Raw genomic sequence first — 24360 nt, 5'->3', positions numbered from 1 at the left:
GACATCTTTCCAAAACAAAGAATATTTTATCATGTTCAGACTACTCAACTGGTGGATCCTAAATGACAAACAAGGTTATACTTCTTAGCTGCTGGAATTAACAAACAAAACACTGACCACTGCTCAAAAAAAGTGTAAAACAAGACCAAAAAATTCACTAAATATCCCATTAGACAGAAAATAGCATTAGAAAATGAAAAGGGCATTTTTTTTATTGCATGAGTGAGTGAGCATCTCCTTCCCCAAGCAAAGTGGGTAGGTTGCATGGGAATAGCGGCACCAGGCTAAGTGATGTAAGCTTGCTGCTTAGGAAAGCTACATCATGACTCAGTCCAAACACAGTCGCAAACCTGTGGAGAGCGTCGTGTTCGGCGAATCAGACTTTTGGGATAAAAGAATTCAGATGAGGAACGTGGCATATATGGAGGCTGCTGAGAAAAAAGAGAGAGAGTGCACAAGAGAGAACACAAGAGAATGAGGGGGGGAAGGGGGGAAAGAGAGAGAGAGAGAGAGAGAGAGAGAGAGAGAGAGAGAGAACAGGAGAGAGAATGAGAGAGAAGAGAGGAGAGGAGAGGAAAGAGGAAGAGAGCAGGAAGGATGGTAAAGGAAGGAAGGAGAAGGAAGAGAAGAGAAAAGATGAGAGGAGAGGAAGGAGAGAAAGAGAAAAGAGAAGGGGGAAAGAGAGAAAGAGGGAGGAGAGAGAGAACAAGAGAGGTAAAGGGAATAAATAAAGCCATTTTCATTTCAGAATCATTATAATAGACATGTAGATTAATGAGATAAAGGTGTTTACCATTCATTAATAATTACAAATACATTATCTGTAAAGTCAACAGCAAATCCCTGATCACAGCATCATATATTGCTTGCCACTCAATGATCACAGTCCAAGTATATGATACCTTCCAAATCTTCAGCAGTTAGTGCTCCCCAGGCTCCCATAACCTCTATCTACTTTGATTCTATCTGGTATTCACTTATATGTATATATATTTGTCCTATAGAATCTGCTCTTTGAGGACTGTTGCAGCTTCATTTTTGCAGGAACCTCCAGTGCCTAGCACTGTGCCTGAATCACAGTAGGAATTTAAAAAGTACTCGTTGATTGACTGGCTACAGAATGGGGCTCCCCACCCAATTAACTTTGGCCTGAAAATTCTTATGATACATTGATAAAGAAGACTACTGAGAAGCTCTTAAAAAATCTGTTTTCGTAAACTTTGCCTGAGTTATAAAATAGCCAGACTGTGGATTACTCAGTGGGGATACTGAGCAGTTGTTTTTATCCCATTTTACTATGGAAACTGCACTAAGGTCGTACACTGCAGAGTTTGACTCAGGAATTGGCCAATGTAGAAATACTCTCAAGAGATCACAAGATTGATTTCATCTATCCACAAGTCAGTTTCCTAATGATGGTGCCTCCAGGGTTATCTATGCTAGTGAGTGCTCTGTAGGCACAACTAGAACAGCAAAGACCACACTTCAGAGTTCCATTATACCCTGGGAAGACTTGGGATCCTCAGCACTGTAGTTTTAGAGTTGGAAGAGACCTTCAAGGTCATTGAGCCAACCTTCTTTATGGTATGGATGGGGAGAGGGGATGAAATAACTTGCTCAAGGTCATAAGTATAAATTTGATCCATTGACTCTAAATTCACTGCTCTTTCCTTTCCACCATGGGGCCACATCCTCTAGAGGTAAGGGAACATGGTAGTTGTTGAACTGGATCCTCTGGTAGGAGAACTAGGCTGCACTAGAGTATTAATGAATCCCATGGTAAACTTTAGCTCTCTTAAGCAGATCTAAAGCATGAATACACTGGGCTACTCTTGCCCAGTATGCACGAAGAGGAAAAAAAAGATATATATTCATATTACATATATGTAAATATATATTATATACACATGGATATGTGTATCTGAACATGTATATCTATGCATCTCTATAGATAGAAATATCTGGCCTTTTAATAAGTTCATCTATACTTTAAAAGACTTGCCTAGGGGGCAGCTAGGTGGCATAATGGCTAAAGCACCAGCCCTGGATTCAGGAGGACCTCAATTCAAATCTGGCCTCAGACATTTGGCACTTATTAGCTGTGTGACCCTGGGCAAGTCACTTAATCCTCATGGGGTCGGGGGAGATTATATAAAAGACTTGTCTAAAGACTAGGGTAAAATGATAGATCCAGAATCCACCAATAACATCATGGTGATGGTAGGAGATGTGAGCAGAGCTAACAAGATGGTTTCTGGGTATCATGGCATGACTATCTCATGGCCATCTCATGGCTCTATTGAACATTTGCCATTTGAGAATAAATGTCTTTATTAAGGACTTATCAGTCCTTTCCTTGTGGCATCAGGGTTTTATGCAATCAATTCCCAGATCATTCATATGCAAAATTTACTGGAGGGAGGTCAGCAGCTCAATCATCTTGCAGATGGGCTAATGGTATTACACAGAGTTTAAAGGATGTTCTGCAGCTTCTGTTGTGTCCTCACTAAAAAAAGTAGTGGAAAATCCTGTCATCTTTTCCTTTTTCCTTCCATTCTGTGAGAGTCTTCATCATTTTTTCTTGACCATTGCCCAAGATAACTGTGAGTACTAAGGCGAGAGTGTTTGCACATCACAGAGAAAGGAAAGATACCCAAAACATGTGAATTACAAAACATTGCCATCTGATTTGAAGCAGCAAGGTGTCATTGTGGACAGAACTCGAGACTTGAAGTCAGAAAGACCTGAGGTCTAGTCCTATACTTACTGGCTGTGTGGCCCTGGGCACATTTAACCACTCAGCCTTGGTTTTCTTCATAAATAGAATGAGGGTGTTGTTGGACTTGAGGTCATGTAGAGATATTCTTTAAGCTCTTAGGACTTGGGAGATTGCATGTACTTGAAACAAAAAAGAACAAAGGATAACATGTGTATGTGTGTTTATGTGTGCGTGTGTAATTAAGTGAAACAAAGACACTAGAAAGAACAGCTGCAACATCTGGTAAAACTGGCAAAAGCTAGAGCAAAAGGGGCCCGATGCTTTTTCAGAAGGTTAATACTCATAAGTTACATTAATCGCGGTGTCCACATTACTAACACTTGCTGCTCTGGTAATGAGTTCAGTAAATTAATTGGTCAGCCATATTACTTCTTATAATAGCAAAGGGCAAACTAGTAAAACAACTAGCATAATCAAATGTAGACTGCTAAAGAAAGTCCAGGAAAACCCTTCTTTGTGAAACCAAACTGGTTGAAATAAACTCCAGACCCTCTTGGTGCTGGGCCACCAGAGAAAGCTTCCTTCAGTCATGTGGGCACCGGGTTTGCTCTCACACATCCAAAGCCTGTTCATTCTTGTTCTAATAAATACTGCCTACCACAGGGAGAGAATTCTGGGATTAATATAGTAGCCAACAGTTATAACAATATGGTACAAATTATATACTAATATAATAGTTAATGTAATAGCTAACCTTTGTACAATTATTATCTCATGGGATCCTCATTACAATACCAAGAGGTAGGTGTTTTATTATTTACTATTATTAAAATCATCCCCATTTTACGATGAGGAAACTGAGGCAAACAAATGTTAAATGACTTAGCCAAGGTCACATAGCTAATAACTGACTGAGATCAGATTTGAACTTGGGTCTTCCTGACTCCAGGGCTGGAAATTCTTATTTACTGCATCACTTAGCTTCCTGAGTGGCAAATGTCTTTTTTTGGGGGGGAGGTGGGAGTAGGGGGGAGGAGTAGGAGAAGGTCTGGATCTGTGATTTCATGAGTGCAGGTAACTTCTGGTATGGTAACTCCCTTCACTGATACCGCTCTTGAACTTGTCTCTAAATTGTAGCCATAGCAAAAGTACTGAGAAGTTAAGTGACTTGCCCATCATCCTGCAGTGAGTATATGATACAGGCAGGACTAAGTCATCCTAATGCCAAGGCCGGCCCTTTGCCCACTCCATCACACTGTTTGTCTAAACTCCATGTAGCATGCAAGTCTAGGTTCTGACCCTACTTGGAGGCCTAGTCTTTTTGCCTGCCTTAGAGCTACTCTGAGAATTTACTTAAAACTAGCAGAGGACTTTGAGGGTAAAAACCCCCAACATATTCTAATGATAGGGCACTATTCTCCTGGTTTTTATTAAAAATTATAGGATTATAGTGGGGGAGGGGGCACCTGAACTTTCCTTGTGCTGAATTCCAAAGCCACCTGATGAGTTTGTTCCCCTTAAGAGGAGGAATAAGACGGTGAGAGTTCCATGGTGTTCTGCCCTCATCACACCACCTCTGAGACAGTGTGTTCAGTTCTATAGGTCACATTTTAGGCAGGGTATAGAAAAGCTAGGGAATATGGAGAGGAGGGTAACTAGCATGGGAAAGGGCCTCATGGTGATGTCATAAGAGGCGTGATTGAAGGAAATGGAGGTATTTAGTCTCGTGAAAAGAAGACTAGGGAAGGATGTATCTTCAAGGAAGGTTGTGCCTTTTCTGGAGGGCAGTCTAAGAAGCAATAGGTGAGAGGGACAGCTAGGTAGTGCAGTGGATAAAACACCAGCCCTGGATTCAGGAGGACCTGAGTTCAAATCTGGTCTCAGACACTTGACACTTACTAGCTGTGTGACCCTAGGCAAGTCACTTAACCCTCATTACCCTGCCCCCAAAAAAGCAATAGGTGGTAGTTGTAAAGAATTAAATTTAGGCTTATTTTAAATGGGGGGAAATGCTAACATCTGTCAAGAATGGAATGGTCTGAATGAGGAGGTAGAGGGCTTTCAAGTGGAGGCTGAATGATCACTTGTAGAATGTGTAGAATGTTGTGGGGATTGTTTTTTAGGTATGGGTTGGGCCATATGGCTACCAAGATGCCTTCCCACTGTGAATATCAATAGCTATCATTTATATATCTCTTTAAGGTCTGAAAAGCACTTTGTATATATTATCTCATTTGGTCCTCACAATAACCCTGTGAGGTAGGGGCTATTATTAAATCCAACTTACAGATGAAAAAACTAAAGGCTGATAATGTCATGTGACTTATCTGGAGTCACACAGCTAGTAAGTGTCTGAGGCAGGATTTGAATTCAGGTCTTTCTTCTGGGATCAAGTCCAACACAATATCCCCCGTACCACTTAGCTTCCTAATCTCTGATTATGCAACCCAGAAGTAAGAGAACAACCTTGTGGACACTGAGGCTTCTTTGGCAATTTTGGTTCTGAGGGGTTCATTTTGATAATTACTAATGTTCAAGTTATGAATGATAACTTTCTTTAGGTTGAAATGGGAATCTGTTTTGTGCTAAATTCAACAAAGTAGTACTAAGGCATGACTAGTAGATTGCAAAGATGTTGAAACAAAGACCAAATGATTTCCTTTTATCATCTGTATTATTCAAATTTCCCTTCATGTGGTTTTTTTTGGGGAAATTGCTTTAGCAAGGCAAGACTAGCATCCATCTCTATAATTTGGAGCAATAGGCTATAATCAGATATTGAGGCACAGGAGAAATCAGTTTTGCCCAAGGGTGACCCAATATGTAAAACAATCTGGTTTGTAAATAGAGCTAAGCACCAGTCCTCAAACTTCCCTTACCCGGAGTTTCTCCTCAGTCTTAGTAGACTGCTTACAGTCGGGATGCCAAACGGTAGAACCTGGGAAGACAAAATGAATCAGTTAACAGTAAAATGGCTCCAGAAGAAAGAGTAAGAAGCCACAAAATTGTTGAGCATTGTTTACATCCCCATGACTTGGATTTAAAGGGAATCATTCACTCTCAAAGAATGGAATAAGAAACTTCCCAAAAGGGTTTGGATATATTTTCCATAGTTAAGTCCTTATTTACGCTAAAGAAAATATAGTTACCACTTTTTTTTGTTTGTTTGGTTTTTTTGCGGGGCAATGGGGGTTAAGTGACTTGCCCAGGGTCACACAGCTGGTAAGTGTCAAGTGTCTGAGGCCAGATTTGAACTCAGGTCTTCTGAATCCAGGCCCAGTGCTTTATCCACTGCGCTACCTAGCCCCCCCCCCCCAAACACAGTTATCTCTTACAGAAAACACTCAAAAATGTCCTGAGACAATTTATCTATGACTACCAGTATGCTTTGATACTATACAGATACATGTAGGTATGTATGTATGTATGTATTTATATGCATACGTATATATACATACACAGATATATATAAATAAATAAATCTTTATATGACACATATTTCTTTTCCTCTCTTTCCCTCCCTCCTCATATTTCATTATTGATTGTAACTTCAGATGTAAAAACTACCTCCAACAACAAAAGTAGACAACTCTTCTGTAATTTAAAGTCTTATAAAGTTTCTGGGGCACTGCTAGATTGAATGCCTTGCCTACAATTCTTAGTTTTTGCCAAAGTTAGGATTTGAACTCAATTCTTCCTGAGTATGAGGCTGGCCCTCTATTCCTTATGCCAGACTACTTTTCTATAAACTACACTGGGAAGTGGGCAGGGCTAGCCCTGGGATTTCATTGTAGGTGATAGGAGGTCCCTTTACTAATGCAGACAGGAAACTGTCCTACAACATGTGATCTTAAAGACTGGCCCATCATACCAAGAGATAAATTAACTCGCTCAAGGATCAGACCAGCTGCTATGTGCCAGGGGTGGGGCTTGAACCCAGGCTATCCGACTCCAATGCCAGAAATCTATCCATTAGGCAATGATGTTTCTCACTAAATACATTATAATTTCATAAATGCAAGACATGTTTATGTGACATTAAAATGACCAGTAAATTCAGTGGCAGGAAAAAACAAAGAGTCAACCAGGATGAATGATATTATGTAACTGAAATACTAATTAACTGTTTGGATTAAATAATTAATTAGAAACATCTATAATCTTAACAAACACAAATGCAATATGGAACTGTATCAAACTTGAATATGAACTATTTACCTTTTTATTTAAAAATAAAAACTTTAAGTAAAAGTACCAATCTATTTACCCATTGACTCCTCTTTTCTAAAGGTGTACTTAAAATTTTTTTAATAGTATAATCAATATTTTTCACTTCTGTTCTCCACTTTCCATCATTTTGAATGACTTTCTATGCTTCTCTGTATTCTTCATAAACTGTCAATTTCTCAAATAAAATATGCTCTCACATGGACATATCACATTTTATTTAGATATTCTCCAATTATTGGACATACAGCTCCTCCCTTATTTATGAGTAAGCACCAATGAATACTTTTGGTCAAATTTTCCTTTTAATAATCTCCTTAGGGTATAGACTCAGCAGTGCTATAGCTGGGTGAAAGACAATGACTGATCTTATAATTAACTATATTCCTAGATTATTATGCTAAAACATTCACTAAATTATAATACCCTCAACAACATATAAGAATACCTAAAGCCCCTTGAGCATTGAATTGTATAATTCTGTTACTTTGCCACTTGGGTCAGGATAAGATGGCATCTCAAAATGGTTTTATTTACGAAGCTATGCTAGAAATCACTTTACCTTTTAACTTTGTAATTATTATCCAATTAATATGAATTTCGGGATGAGGTTACATCTCTATGTACATTAAAGATTAAAACCCACATGAAAATGAGATCTGCCCAGGTTCAGAGAACAGTTTAAAGGATATAAAAAATGAAAAAAAAAAGTTGATAAAAGCTTCACTGTGTAGAAGTTGTGTAAGAGTCATCTGACAAGTCATCTGACCTATTGGTGCCTCCATTTTCTCACTGATAAAATCAGAGTTGGACTAGATGACATCTCATAATCCTTGTAGTTTTCAGTTCTATGATCCTTTGATAAGTTAATAAGTCTTCTAGTCTATGAAAAAAAATTATGGAACTTGGTATCTGGAAGTGGAAAGAGAGCTAGAATGGAGCGGCTATGGAATCAGATTGCTTGGGTCCATAGCCCAGCTCTGATACTTATAACTTGTATGACCATGGTCAAGTCATTTGACCTTGTGGGGTCTTATTTTCCTCACTTGTAAAATAAGGGGAGTGAACTAAATGACCTCTAATGTCCTTATTAGTTCTACATCTCTGATCCTTAGAGGTTGGTAGGTGGTGCATTGAATAGGGGGGCTATACCTGATGTCAGGGATACATGAGTCCAAATATGTCCTCAGATACTAATGACCTTGAACAAGTCATATGACATCTTGTCTGCCTCAATTTCCACATCCATAAACTAGGGACAGCAATACCATCTATCTCCCTGGGTTGTTCTGAGCATCAGATGAGATAACATGTCAAGTGCTTTGCAAACCTTAAAGAAGTTACATAAATGTTGATCATTGTTGTTGTTAATTACCACTGCTGTTCTTATTTGGGGCACTTGATAGTCATTATTTTAACCTCCCTGGGACTGTTTACTCTTTTGTAAAATGAGGGGGTTAGAATTGATAAACTCTAAAGTACTTCTTAGGTTTAACATTCTATTATAAAAACATTTTTATTATTATTGTGAGTGCTTTAAACACTTTTAAAGTCAATGATATCTATATATTCATAAATATATATGCATATATATATGCTTTGAAGTAATTAAGTTTAAAATAACTTCTAAGTGGTTTTTGCTCAATAGTATATAATACTACCACAGTCTATAATCCCATGTAACTGATGGCAACAAAAACAGATTTAAAAATCAAAATACTATTGTCCACTAATGTCTGCTTAACAAGCATTTCCCTCTCCCAAATATTTCTCATTCCATCATGTAAAAACTGAAGTTGTTTTAACACCATGAAAGGCAGAGGAAGTCCTGATAATGCAAAGCAGTCTAAGTAGTCTCGCCAAGGTCAGATCCCAGGGAAGCTCTCATTCCAAAGGCTCTCTTGAGCACAGGGCTAAAGCCCAGAATCCCAGGTCTGCTTCTGATTGCCAGCAGCACAAAATGTAAACATTCTCATCAGGAGGTCAGACACACACATGGAATGTGACTCAGAGCCTCAGATATTTAGCTTTGAGTTCAAGCTGCGGAAGAAGAAACCGTTCCTTCTTCTCAGGGGGAGGGTTGAGAGCACGAGGAAAGCATACCAAAGGTTGTCTTGGAATAGAATGTTGGGGTAATCTCCGGGTTTGGGGATTTTTCCCATTCTAACACACGGTCTAGTATTGTTAATATTAATGTGCCAGAGTGATATAGGGGGGTTGTAATCACCTTCTTCATTCATCTCCCAAGACTTTTTTTTTAATGATGTGGTCCAGACCCCTGGAGTCTATGTGACTCATTCACCAGTGGACATAAAATCACCCAATTTCCTCTAAACCCCTAATTTTAGAAAGATATAATCAGTATTCTATGAAGTCCTAAAATGTTGACTGGAAACCACAAGAAAAATTAGGCTGTCCTGCTTGGAACATGGCCCTTGTTACAGCAGTAGAAAGAGCACATTTGTCCAAAGACAAATGCATAACAATGAAATCCATGAAATAGCGATGAATTTTGGCATTCCTCCTGGTCATCCACTCAGATGGAAAAACATGGCGAAGTGGAAAGAGCTTTGGACTCAGCATCTTATGGGAGGACTTTGAATTGTGTTTTTTTTTGGGGGGGGGAGGGGCGGGGCAATGAGGGTTAAGTGACTTGCCCAGGGTCACACAGCTAGTAAGTGTCAAGTGTCTGAGGCCCGATTTGAACTTGGGTCCTCCTGAATCCAGGGCCGGTGCTGTATCCACTGCACCATCTAGCTGCCCCCTGGGCTTTGAGTTTTACCTTTTTCACTATTTAGTATGTGATTTTGGGTAAGTCCACTGACTTCTCTAAACACTACCTTCCTCATTGGGCTTAACATTGCCTATCCTACCTAACTTCAAAGGACCAAAAAGTTCCTCGAGGGCAGGGACTTTTCTCCTTTCTTTTGATTCCCAGTGTTTAATGTAGTGCTTTGCTCACATTAGGCACTTATAAATCCTTATTGACTGACTGACCACTGACTGAAAGTGTACTGAAAGCTAGAAAGCTATAAATATCAGGTGGCATTATTAGTGTTAAAATTTAGTGATCTGTGGCCATTATTTTGCAGTGCCTCCAAAATCATATCAGATAGGGGTCTTTTGAATAGGAATGTCACCGCAAAAGTTGCATTTTAGCAGCATAGACTAAATAACAAATATTTCTCTTCTATGTAGAATAATTTCTACAAGCATCTCCTATGTGCATGAAAAATATAAATCAACTACAAAGCACAGATAAAAACATACAGAGTTAGTATGCAATGAGAAAAGGTGAAATGCAATGTTCTGACCTTCTGGGTACCATGATTACAGTGCTTCCTGGGTACTTGCTAGTTATGTGCATAAGCTCTTTCCTAACTAGAGAGACTTACTTTTTTCCTTCTAAAAATATCAAAAAGTTGAATGGGGAAAAGATTCTTTTCTACTTCCTTTCTCTCACCTTCTAGGTTTTCAGAGGAGTAAACAAAAAACACCCAACAAACCGAAAACCGAAAATATTTTCATCCTGGAGAAATTACTCAAAATTATATTCCAAACGACCCTCTAGAAATGGATATTGGACCAATGTCTCCACCCAGAGACTCCCCTGAGGACTCTGGGCTCTTCCTCAGAGGCTGGTCTGATTAACTACATAAATTAGGTAGCTTCTGGCACTGTTTATTAGGCTTGGATCAGCAAATGAAGAGCCCCTTTATTGAATACTTAAATGTTGTTCTATGTATGTATGTATTCATTCATTCATTCATTCATTCATTCATTTATTTATTTATTTAGTGAGGCAATTGGGATTAAGTGACTTGCCCAGGGCCACACAGCTAGTAAGTGTCAAGTATCTGAGGCCTAATTTGAACTCAGGTCCTCCTGAATTGAATCCAGGGCCGGTGCTCTATCCACTGCGCCACCTAGCTGCCCCATGTTCTTTGTTTTGAGAGGGTTCTATATGTAGTGGGAGAGGGATTAGGGGATAATGATTGTAGTGTAAAAAAAAAAGATCAGTAAAACAATTAAGTGAGGAAACCCCCACGGAAGCATTACTACTCCAAGTAGCGGGTTTAGTTTTCTTTCTGGAATAGAAAAGATACTCTGTTGCTGAATCCATCTTACCTTGAAGATACATTTCCTCTCCTTCTGTGAACATTTGGTTGCACCTGCTGCATCGCGCACAGCTTGGATGGTAGTGTTTATCACCAGCCTACAAGGAAAAAGAGGGAGAGGGAAACTCTTTACTCTATGCCACATTCCCCTGTCACTATTGTAGACATCCTCACCATGTCTGTTTTTGTTTTTTTGGAGTTAGGCGGTAGGCAGGCTTAGGGAAGGTGGGAGTTGGGGAGTGATCAGAAATAATGCTAGTGTCATATCAAATTTATTACCCTAAAATTCGTCGAAGCTTAAGCCCAAAAGTCAGGACAAAGTTTGGCTCCTGAAGCCCGAATGCCTGTCATAAGCAAATGAAGGTGCCAGCCCTCAGCTTTACTTGGTTTCCATTCCTTTTTTGAACCCTGGCTTTCTTGGTCTACATCAGGCTGTGCCCAATTTTACAATGATGAGTGCACCAAGGGCAGGATTGAAATAATTCACACATCTCTCATAAGCCTCACCTCAAAAAACAACTAAGAGGAGGAATTTCATTTCCTTGGACTATTGTTGTTGATCTATGCTGACTTGGTAAAAAACAACTCTCTACTCCTTCCTTTTAAATAGGTTCTAATCTGTTCTCTTCCCAAATCTAGTGCCTTTAAAAGATTTCATTCTGCTTTCTCTGCTGAATAATCTGGAGCTAATCAGATCTAGCTAGCTAGCATCAAGAAGACAGACAACTGTGATGGACTTCTGAAACTGCTTTTTATCTCAGGGGACCAAATTCCCAGCAATGCTATCTACACTGATCCAATAACAATGTCTTCTTAAATTGGGATTTTTCTAAAGGAGGAGATTTTGCTTAGAGGGCTCTACATTATTCATCGGTATTTCACAATTTCTGAGATAACAGATGCCATCACAGCAGGTGCCACTGGACGTGAGACCAATTCTCTAGGCAGGTGCCAAGTCACATTATGTTTGTATGAAAAAAAAAAAGGGAAAAAGCCTCTTTTCCCTATGACAAGCAAAAAAAAAATATCTCCAAATAATGAAATAACAACTAAAAATAAAAACCCAAACCCTTTACCACTGAATAATTACCTGGTAGGGACAAAGCTCCTTTGGGATCAAATCCTTTTATCAATGTAACTGGAGAATTGTCAGTTGTAAGTGCTGAGCACTAAGCATGTGCAGGGCACCATAGAGAGACAGAATTAGATGTGGTCACTGACTATCTTGGCCTCTGCATGTGAAATCTCAGCAGGAGAAGAGAGGTCAGAGCACTAAAGCCCCTCAGTAGAAACTACAAAAGCACTTTAACAACCTAATCTGAGTGTGGGGTGGAGGTCAGCTACACAGCTCATGGGGGAAAACAGCCTAAAGTCTGGACACAAATAAAAGCTGGGATTAAATTTCATAAACTTAGAGCTAGATGGGACTTCAGAAGCCATCTAGTACAAGCCCCTCATTTTATGGATGAGGAAACCGAGGCACAGAGACCAGGGTCACAGACATAGTAAGTAGTAAAATCGGGATTTGAATCCAGGCATTGACTTTTTAAATTATACTGTTTTCACTTTCTATCTTGTCATCACTTTTTTTTTTTTTAAGTGAGGCAATTGGGGTTAAGTGACTTGCCCAGGCTCACACAGCTAGTAAGTGTTAAGTGTCTGAGGCCAGATTTGAATCAGGTCCTCCTGACTCCAGGGCCGGTGCTCTATCCACTGCTCCACCTAGCTGCCCCCTTCTTGTCATCACTTTTGTGATGAATTCCAAAGCTGGTGCCTGTAAGCAGTTTGGTCTCATCTCTAGGACTATCTTTTGTTCTCATTCTAAAATGTTAATTAAAGATCAAATGAAAAATAAAGCTGTCCTGCTTTGAATATGCCACTTCTATTCATTATTACCTATCTGTTCAAAGGCAAATGCATCACAATGAAATCCATGCTACAGCAATAAATTTGGGCATTCTTCCTGGTCCTAGGCTATTCAACCAGACAGAAAAAATGGAAAGAGCTCTGGACTTAGCATTCTTTGACATGAGTTTGTCTTACCTCTGTCACTTTCTAGGTGTGTGACCTTGGGCAAGTCACTGAACTTCTAATCATCAGCTTCCTCATTGGAATTAAAATTGCCTATCTTACTGAGCTTCATAGGATCAAGGGATATTTTGATTGTGGTTATTGTGGTGATAGTGGTGGGGTGAGTACATGGGAATTATAATCTGAGTGACCCTAGAAAGATTTTTATGCTTCATAGTCATTTTCAACATCAGGGCATTTGTGATATAAACAAGTATAAAGAAAAGGGTTTTAAAAATAGAAGACTGGTGGTGGTAGTGGTGGTAGGGGAATTAAAGGAATCATCTTAACAGCTCCAAATTGGGACTGGGAATCATCAGAATATCAGACATATAGTACACAAATCCACTTGGATATTCTCTAGTAAGGGGTGGGGGAGTTGGGATTTTAATAAATGAAGGTAAGGAATGGGCAAATTACAGGAAAGGGAGATTTTCTTTTTCTTTCTTTCTTTCTTTTTTTTTTTTTTGGTGAGGCAATTGGGGTTAAATGACTTGCCCAGGGTCACACAGCTAGTAAGTGTTGAGTGTCTGAGGCCAAATTTGAACTCAGGTCTTCCTGACTCCAGGGCCGGTGCTCTATCTACTGTGCCACCTAGCTGCCCTGACTTTTTTTTTTTTAATGTTAAGAAACATTTTTATTTAAAGTTTTGATTCCAAATTCTATCTTTCCCTCCCTCCCTTCTTTCCCCTTCCCTGAGGCAGTAAGCAATGAGATATAGGTTATACATGTGCAATTATGTAAAACATTACCATATTAGCCATTTTGTATAAGAAAACTCAAATAAAAGAAAAAAATGAAAGAAAGTGGAAAATAGCATGCTTCAGTCTGTGTTCAATTAATATTAATTCTTTCTCTGGAGGTGGATAGTATTTCATGATTAGTCTTTTGGGATTGTGTTGGATCATTCTATTGCTAAGAATAGTTGTCATTCACAGTTCTTCATTGAACAAAATTGTTGTCACTGTGCACTATTTTCTCCTGTTTCTGCTCGATTCTCTATACATTAGTTTATGTAAGTTCATTCCAGGCCTTTCTGAAATCATCCTGCTTGTCATTTCTTGTTTTGTGTTTTTTGTTTTTGCGTTTGTTTGTTTTTTTGTGTGAGGCAACTGGGGTTAAGTGACTTGCCCAAGGTCACACAGCTAGTAAGTGTTAAGTGTCTGAGGCCGCATTTGAACTCAGGTCCTCCTGACTCCAGGGCTGGTGCTCTATTCACTGTACCACCTAGCTTCCCCCTGCTTGTTATTTCTTATAATACAGTGATATTCCATTACAATCATATACTACAGATTGTTTAGCCATTCCCCAATTGATGGGCATCCCTTTGAATTCCAATTCTTTGCTACCACAAAAAGAGTTGCTATAAATATTTTTGTACAAATAGGTTTTTTTCTCTTTTTTGGGATGTCTTTGGGATATAAACCTAGCAGCGGTATTGATGGATCAAAGGGTATGCACAGTTTGATAGCCTTTTAGGCATAGTTCTAATTGTTCTCCAGAATGGTTCAATCAGTTCACAACTCCACCAACAGTGGATTAGTATTCCAGTTTTCCCACATCTAATGGGAGACATTCTTCTGAAGAGGGACAGAGATTGGAAAGGGAATGCTATATAAAAGGAAATGCTCACATTTACAATAAAAGGCACCCTAAAGCTTTATTGAACATTTTTTTTCATAGCAAACCTGTGAAGAAGTGATGAGGTAAGTAGTTCAAATTTTTCCATTTCACAGATTGGGAGACCAAAGCTTGAATGGATTTGTCCAAGATGGTAAGCATCAGAACCTGGACCAAGTTGTCCTTGTAAATATTGACAGACACACTTTTAAGGTTAATCTGTATAGGTTTTTTTTTTTTTAACATTTTCTTCATTACTTTTTAAAGTCTAGAGACAAAACGAAATATTGAGTTCTGATTGGCAGCATTTGCTAATATTTAAGGCCTAAATGTTCACACTGAAAACAGGCTGGTATGTTTGAACAGAGGTTTTTCAAGACCACTGATTACGCCGCCCGCCCGCCCCCCCCCCCCCCACTATAAACTGTGCTAACAACACCAGCAAAGAGAAGTCACATTCTGGCAAAGATTACATTTTACCAAAAAAAACAGAGTGGAGAGTCTGATTCATTAATGAGTCTTTAAAAGGTCTACATGTAAACAGAATACTAGCAATTGTTGCTCTTTTAATGTTGCTTAATTAATGATAATAAACCTACAAATTAATTCCACCTTTATGGCTGTTAACATCACAGGATTAAACCAAGAAGGAAAGTATAGTTTGGAAAGCTAACAGCTCTCCTGGAACTACAGTCTAAGGGAGTATGGTTACTGGAGTATCAAAGGATCTCATTATAAGGAAATCTCAATTACAAGGTAACCCATAGCATGAATTCCAAGGGTAGAAAACAGCAAGATTGTGGCATGGTTAGGTGGTGTGTATGAAGATACCCATTTATTTATTTTTATTCAAAGAAAAATACATTTTATGATATGGGGGAATTGTAATATGCCTAGTTATGATCTTGCTTTGCTACAGATTGGAAGCTATACTGATGGGCTAATTTCAGTCTCCAAAGCTGTTTAACAGAGATATTGATTCCTCCCCACTCACCTATGACACGATGCCTCTTTGGTGGTTAAGGGGGAAAAACCCAAGCTAAATGCCATATGAAGACTTTGGCATTTATGAAAGAAACTACAAGAAGTAGTTTAATCACCATTATCTATATAGCCCTTTTAAGGCTTGGCCTTACATTTTCATAAAAATAAAATTTTACTGATACCCTTTTGTTTATATAGTAGTCGTTTCTAGATGAATGAGTCTTCCTAACTCCTGGTGTGGCACTCTATCCACTGCACCATGTAGCTGCCCTCAATCCCCTTACTGTATAATTACAATGAACTGGCTTTGCCCCAAATAAGAGATATGAAAATGCATTTCCCACCCTCCTTTGCAGAGGAAGGGGGACATAGAGAAGGAAGAGGGTATATGCTATTGGATTTGAAGGATATGTAAATTTTGGTTAACTGCTTCCCCCCCCCTTTTAATTGTCTTAGATACCTCAGAGTGGAGGAGAGTAGGAATATAATGGGAAATTAAGTTGATGTAGAAATAAAATATATCAACCAAAATCTTTTGAAAATGCAACTCTAGTGTTCCTATATCTGCTTTTCTGTGAAGTTCTAAAAAACTATGCTGTGCTTGAAAAAATTTTTAAAATACATGATTGCTTTTATTTCTATCACATTCATATCTGACTTTATCTCTTCCTCTCCCCTCCCCACAGAACTATCCTTCATAAGAAAAATTAAAAAAGAAAGAGAAAGGATCAGATGGCTCATCCAATGGGTGGGGGTGGTAGTGAGAAGAAGGAACCAGACTTAATACAGCCTCTCTAGTCTTCTGTGTTCACTCCCACTTCTCCCTAGGATAGAATTCAGGGACTGGTGCTGAAAATATGCTTAGTCCTATCATTCCCTAATACAAAAAGCTTTTAATGGTCTTAATGAATTCCCTTCCCAATTCATTTCAAGGAATAAAAAAGCAAAAACAGACTTTCCTTCAAAAAAAAAAAGAAAAAGAAAAGAAGAGGTTAAAAAAAAAGCACACCAAGTTTTGCAATCACTTATTCATCCCAAAGGACAGTTCATGAAAGAACAACTGGGAGAGCAAAACTAACAAATCCTTCCTCTCCCAGTTTCTTTTTTACACTCCTCCCTGATCCCATTCCTAGTAGGCTTTGGTAGTTGGTAACCATGGAAACCACTGCAGTCTCTCTAGCAGCTGTTGGGGCAAATCCAAGAGATTAAAGGCCAAGAAGGATGCTGTGCTGAAAGCCAGCCACATCTACAACAGCAGGAGGGAATGGGATTCCAAAGTCTGACCTGATATGCATATGAAAAGGCATATGGTCATAGGGTAGAATGAATGAAAAGAGCACAAGATGAGGTGTCAGGAGACCTCAATTCTAGCTCTGGATATGCTATGAGTTAGCTGTGTGGCATTTAGCAAGTTATATCACCTCTCTGGGCTTCATTTTCTTCCTGTAAAATGAGTAGGCTGGACAATAACAGGAATTCTTGATCTGGGCTATGGTACTTGTTTTTCCCCCAACATCTGGATAACTACATTTTGGTCTAATGTGTTTCTTTTGTATTCATATTCATATGTATTTTTTTTATTCATTTAGAAACATTATTCTGAAAAGGCTCCAAAGCTTTGCCAAAATGTCAAGGGGGTCAAAGACATACAGAAAGTTAAGAAACCTTGGACCACAGATTTTTTTCAAATTCCTTTCATCCGTAAAGTTTTAGGAGTCTATATCCCACTCAATTCAACATATACCTAGTAAGCTTCTACTTTGTTTAAGGCACTATACTGAGTACTGATGTAGGGGTCAGGGGTGACACAAAAGGTAACAAGAGAAAGTCCCTGCCTACCTTGTAGAGTTCATAATTACACATCTCCACCAGCCTCAGCAGAAGTTGAAATGGAAAAGCATTTTGGATGGTAAGAGAGAGAGGGGCTAAAGCGAGCAAAGGCAGACCTAAGGTCTCCTGGCCCTTTTATATGCAAAGTATTTGACAGTTTCCCAGATTTAGCAGGAATTTCCAAAAGGCTTCTCTGCATATATATCAGAATATGCTTTAGTAAAATGGAAAAAGAACCTCAATCAGGTATGGATAGATTTATAAAATTATTTGCTTCTTGATAAGTCCAGCAAGTGACTTAATCTGATGTGTGATGACCAGCTCAGCTCAGTTCAGAGAGGCCCATTTCTAGAGAGTTGACCATGAGGTGATAAAGTCTTTTGGCCATACTAAGCCATGAAAAAGAAGAAAATGTAAACAGAACCTCCATCCGTTTCTATTTCTTTGGTGATGGTGGTGCAAAGGTAGAAAAGGGAACAGAGTGTCCTAAAAAGTTATACAGTTATTTAGGCTGTATTCAAACATTAAATTAATTATTTGTATCCTTCATGTGTGAACTCTGTCTAGTGGTTACTAACTTGATGCATTACTACAGGAACTGAGCCATTTCCACATTACCATTCTCACTGTGAATGTAACTATAAGATAAAGAAGTCACAGCTAAATGAGAAGATGTTTCATAGGTTCTCATAGAGGCAAATAAAGGACTTAGCAGATTTGGTTTCTTTGTGAATCTAAAGACAATGAGAAGCATCACATCATGAGAGATTTCATTTTGCCTTACACTGTTCTCAAAGAGTGAGACAGAAGAGCCTGCCAGGAGGATTCCTATTCTGATCACACATTCCCATCTTGAATACCTTTTCCCCCTCAAAAAATCTTTGCATAACTCTGTATTATCTATCCACTGTGTTATATTCTCACGTTAGAATGTAAGCTTCCTGAGGGCAAGAATTCTTTGGCTTTCTTATCTTATTAATCCACAATGTGTAGGCAGCAAAGGGCCTGGATGGTGATCTGGAAATGAAGATAATTAGGATAAGAGAATTCTAAATTTTGAGCTAGAAGGGATCTGAGAGATCATCTAGTTAGACTTCTTACTTTTTTTGCATGGGGAAAATGGGAGCCAGGGGGGTTAAGTGACTTACCCCAGGTCACATAAACAAGGAAACATTTTTAATTTTTAAGTTACATCCATGGTTTTACTGATGTAGAGAACTCCTAATAAGGATACTCCCTCTACCAATGCAGTGTGGCACCTGATCTTTATGAGTTTAAGAGAGTTTCCTGGGGCCTGGAGATGTTCTGTGACTTGTCCAGCTGGTATGTGTCTGAGGCAGGCCTTTCTGAAGCCAAGGCCAACTCCCTATCCCATGTGCTGTGCTGCCTCTTCACACACCAGAAGCTAACTATTGCAGAGGGTAAAAAAGAGACAGTTTATGGGGAACTTGACAGGGTCCTCAAAACTAAATCAAAATCTCTTTTGGTTCATTTTTCAATAGTCTTGATGTATAATGACTTCAATGTAAAGGTGGGTGTATAGGAGAATGGTAATAATTGCTGACAAATCTGGTTGAATATTTGAGATTGAAGGCTTGTAGACTCTTCAGACATTTTATGACTGTTCATTATGAGTATTACTTCCAAGAAGAGAATTGGAGGAAGCTAGAACTTGGGGAAGCACCTAATGCCATTACAAAAAATTGCAACTGACTGTTGTCTTAAATTAGTAGTTACAGAGTAACTGCAGAGTATTTGAGTAGTTAGAGATATTAGAAGTCAATTGAGAGTCATCTCTTTGTAATCAGATGGTGGACTGGTTATAGTGAAGGTGAGACAATACCAAACGAAAAGAAAATAATCAGAAGATACTACTTGCTATTATAGCAGCTCTAATCTGATCTGTTAAAACAAATTGTCTACTCTGAAAATAGGAAAAAGGAAAAAAATATTGACTATCACCATTTCTTAGAAAATCTAAACTGAAACAAAATACTATCTACAATGAATAAACAGAAAAAGCCTAGAAATCCACTCAGCCAGCATTTATTCTCTTAATAACACAGAAAGACAAGGTTACCACAAGCAACCTTCACTTTAAGAACATAAACTCTTTAAAAAAAATGAATTACCAAGGAGCATTACATCTATTACTACCTCATAGTATGTAAAAAAACAGATGAGGAGAAAATGAGCATAATGAGAGTTTAGTCTAAAATCCAACTGAGTGAGATCATCCTGAAAACACTTGGAAGTGGAATGTGTATATGTATACTCAAATAACAAATAAATGTGAAAGAGAACAGATTTGCTGACTTAGTTTTATCAGAAGTATGAGTGAAGTCTGCACATTTACTCTCTTTTTACCTTAGTACTCAGGAGATTATGTGAGAGGATGACAAAAGCATTTAAGAAGATATTGGGGGGGCAGCTAGATGGCGTAGTGGATAAAGCACCGGCCCTGGATTCAGGAGTACCTGAGTTCAAATCCAGCCTTAGACACTTGACACTTACTAGCTGTGTGACCCTGGGCAAGTCACTTAACCCCAATAGCCTCACCAAAAAAAAAAAAAAAAAAGAAGATATTAGGAGGAAGCTAGGTGGTACAGTTGGGGCAGCTAGGTGGTGCAGTAACTACAGCAGTGGCCCTGGAGTCAGGAGGTCCTGAGTTCAAATCTAGATTCAGACACTAGCTGTGTGATCCTGAGCAAGTTACTTAACACTGACTGCCTTAAAAAAAAAAAAAAGATGAAAAAAGATAAGATATTGGTATGGGAGATGGCTAAATAAATTGATTCATGAATGTAATGACATAATAATACTGTGTTATAAGAGATGATAAATTTGAAAGTTATAGAGAAATGTGGAAAGATCTACAGGAATTAATGTAGAGTGAAGTGAACAGAGCCAAGAAAACAATGACCACAATGGAAATGGAAAGAACCACAAATGCACAAAAATAAAAAGTAAAACGATAAAGAATGAGCTCAGGGCAGCTAGGTGGCGCAGTGGATAAAGCACTGGCCCTGGATTCAGGAGTACCTGAGTTCAAATCCGGCCTCAGACACTTAACACTTACTAGCTGTGTGACCCTGGGCAAGTCACTTAACCCTCATTGCCCTAAAAACAAAAACAAAAACAAAAAAGAATGAGCTCAGCTTAAAAGAAGAGCTAAGAGTAGCACCCTAACCTTCCCCTCTGCGGAGGTGGGAAGTCCATAGTAGTCCATTGCACATATTTTCAGCCTTTCTTGATGTATTGGTCAGTTAAAACTAGTGCATATACCATCATGCCCTAATACAAAACTGTTCAAGCCACTATTCTGATGCTATATGATTGAGAATCATAAATCAACATGTCAAAATTTCATAGGATCTAAGGGCTGGAAGATAACTTAGAGATCATTTAAAGTTTCTCATTTTAAAGATGAGAAAACTAATAAGGCCAAGAGAAATGAAGTGGTTTGCTCAAGATCACTCAAGTGGTAAGTTGGGATTTGAACCCACCAAGTCTTTTGACTCCAAATCTAAGCACTTCATCCTTTGCACCACAGTGTTTCCCTGGGAAGATTGAGAACTGCACACACCAGAAATGCAGTGAAGATCTCAGAGTGCCATAGTGTATTGCCAATAACAATGTGTTTAAATGATGCAAAAGGTAACTCATTTCATCAGGGGTGATGCCTCCACCAGATACCCAGATGCAACAGGTCCCTGAGGGGCCAGCAAGAATTAAAGGAGGGAGACCTTCTCCTTCCCTTCCCCAGTCTCAGGTTTCAGACTTTTGGACGAATGTTGACCATTCCCATTCCCATCCTCATCCCAAAGAGAGGTAACCCAGAGTCCTGTTCCACTAGCACCTTCTGGACCACTATCTGATTCTCAGAAGTCATTGGCTGGGGACATGGTGCTCCCACTGTTGGGATGAACAGGGAGTTGGAAGCTCTAATCCTTTCAGTAAGAAAGGGGACCAAGGTGGGGCGGCTAGGTGGCGCAGTGGATAAAGCACCAGCCCTGGATTCAGGAGTACCTGAGTTCAAATCCGGCCTCAGACACTTGACACTTACTAGCTGTGTGACCCTGGGCAAGTCACTTAACCCCCATTGCCCTGCAAAAAAAAAAAAAAAAAAAAGAAAGGGGACCACTGGACCTTATCATCTAACCTTGCCACTGCTTCCTTGAATCTACTGGATCTTAAGCATCACAGAATTGCTTCTATGCCACCCCAGCCTCCCATGCATTGCCATCTGACCTGCCATTTTCCCCTGAGGACAGCTGAGCTTTGTCATAATCCTGCCCTGCAACCCAAAGACAACTGAGTTTTCTCATCTGCTCTTCAGCCATAGCCTCCTATCCCTAATTAGAATGTTAATGCCTGAGAGCAAGAACTATCTTGTTTTCCTGTTTGTATTTCTAGCACCTTGCACAGTGGTTAGAAATGTGGGAAGCTTGGTAGAGCAGGGGATATAATTCTGGACCTGAGACTTCAGCTCCAGCCTTGGGTACTTACTAGCTGTGTGACCCGAGGCAAATCATTTAACCTCTGCTTGCCTCAGTTTCCCCAAATGCAAAATGGCATCTACTTCTCAGGGTTGTTGTGAGGATCAAATGAGATAATGTTTGTAAAGTGGTACATAGTAGGAAATTAATAAGTGCTCCCTCTTTCCTTCCTTCCTTCTTCATTAAATGCCTTTCCATTCCATTCCAAGGATGCCAGTGATTGGAAAAGTTAATCATGTAATGACAATGGGAGACAAAAAATGAGCAGCCTTTAAGGCTTCATGGTAATTTTGCTGTTGTTCAGTTGTTTTAGTTGTGACCAAGATACTGGAGTGGTTTGCCATTTCCCTCTCTAGATAATTTAACAGATGAGGAAACTGAGGCAAATAGGGTTGTGACTTGCCCAGGGTCACACAGCTAGTAAGTGTCTGAGGCCAGATTTGAACTCACAAAGATGAGTTTTCCTGTCTACAGACCCAGTGCTCTACCCACTGTGCCACCTAGATGCAGTCACTATTTGGATAGTAAAGAACAAGAGGAGGGGCCTAGTTCATTCATTGAGTGCTTCTTCTCTGGAAGACTTATGGAAGAACAGGAATAAGAATTTAATGGAAGGAGAAAGTATGGAGAGATTTTGATCTCTACTCATTCTATTTCAAGCTAACACATATCAGTGAAGAAAGAGGTCTGGATTTGGAGTCAGGGGGTCTGGGTGAAAAATGTTGGCACATAATTTACTATGTGACTTTGGACAAACTTATTCACCTCTCCAGAACCCAGTTTAGTCACCTTTAAAAGGAGGGGTTTGGGGGCAGCTAGGTGGCACAGTGGATAGAGCACTGGCCCTGGAGTCAGGAGTACCTGAGTTCAAATCTGGCCTCAGACACTTAACACACACTTACTAGCTGTGTGACCCTGGGCAAGTCACTTAACCCCAATTGCCTCACTTAAAAAAAAAAAAGGAGGGGTTTGGATTAGATGGTTCCTGAGGACCCTTCCAGCTCTAAATCTATGATTCTGTGAGATCACAGGCTTACCAAAACCCTAAAACTTGCTTTTAGAGAATGGGAAAAAAATAGTCATATTGTGATATTTGACTTCTTTTCCCCTCTTAGCTCTGTGACCACCTTCCCCTCTACTCCTTCAGGATTCAGTTAAGACCTGGAATAGGGAAGGAGAATGGTTTGGGCCTTTGGGGGGGGGGGGCGGGGTAGGGGCAACAAAAAGGTGGGGACTGGGAAGGTGGAATGGGTGGAGCTGCTCTCCTGTGTGCATACACACACACACACACACACACACACACACACACCCCAGAAATGCCAGCTCCCACAGTCCCTGAGGAAAAGGGAGTAACAAAGATAGATGGCTAAAACAGGCAGGTACAGCGATGGGGTGGGAAGGGCAGAGGTGGGAGAGCTCCTTGATTTCCTCCCATTAGAGGCCTGTGTAGGAGCTGACTCACCTTTCTATCATTCATGTCTTTTTCTCTGAGTGGGAGAGGTTTCCACTCCAACTGGCCTGGCTTGATCCTCAAGTTCAACATTTACCTTTTCCAGGACACTGTTTCCCTGATATAGCGCACACAGACATGCACACAGAGGGGTGGGGAGGAGATGACACAGTGCCTTGGCCCAAGTGACTGCTCTGTAGCCTAGGCGCAGGTAGAGAGCTGGGTATCCACAGGCAGCCCTCACAAAACATAGTTGGCGTTATTGCAGATCCTGACACCCTGCAATGAGAAAGGATTGAAGGGAAGGCCTGTGGACATACCAACTACAACCTTCTCTAATGCCACTAGGTTCTGTTTCAAAGAAGTTTCTTGTGTCCCAGCGAAGAAGGACCGATTGTTCCAAGTAAGGAAGGATGGACACAATATGGCTAAGAGAGAAACAAATTAGCATTTTCCTGCTTCAATTCTTCTGACCAGCTGTTCAAGATTAAAAAAAAAAAAGGCAAAGTGCCAGTTTCTGAATTGTGAGGGGAATAAAGAAGGTATAATGAGAAAGGAAACACAACAGAGTAAACCCACATGTGCTATACACAGATGGTTCCAGTTCTCTCTCATGCTTCTAATTTATTAAGTGCAAAAACTCAGATGCACTCTTGTCATTTTACATGAGAAGGTGGTCATTCAGAATCCCCAGCAATCTGATTTGATCACAGGGCATGATCTCTATTACATGTTATATAGAGGTTTCTATATAATTATCAATGTTTGTTATTAATATATACTAAGCTGTGTGCATGTGTTTGTATACATACATGCATCTTAATGCAAAACATTTCCTTAGTG

General features: G+C 39.6%; 1 protein-coding gene across 9 annotated transcripts in view; it reads right to left on the bottom strand.

The window, feature by feature from the left end:
- LOC122743064 (actin-binding LIM protein 1) overlaps nucleotides 1-24360 on the bottom strand; it is a 157069-nt gene that overhangs the window by 58973 nt on the left and 73736 nt on the right. For all 9 annotated transcript variants that reach the window (XM_043987750.1, XM_043987751.1, XM_043987753.1 and 6 more), the window contains 2 exons: nucleotides 11075-11162; nucleotides 5599-5657 (listed from right to left, as the gene is read on the bottom strand). In XM_043987750.1, coding sequence (XP_043843685.1) covers nucleotides 5599-5657; nucleotides 11075-11162 — 147 coding nt within the window. The remainder of the gene's footprint in view (nucleotides 1-5598; nucleotides 5658-11074; nucleotides 11163-24360) is intronic.

The sequence above is a fragment of the Dromiciops gliroides genome, chromosome 2 (assembly GCF_019393635.1).
Source record: "Dromiciops gliroides isolate mDroGli1 chromosome 2, mDroGli1.pri, whole genome shotgun sequence".
Classification (NCBI taxonomy): Eukaryota; Metazoa; Chordata; class Mammalia; order Microbiotheria; family Microbiotheriidae; genus Dromiciops; species Dromiciops gliroides.
This window is presented reverse-complemented; position numbering and strand designations above follow the sequence as displayed.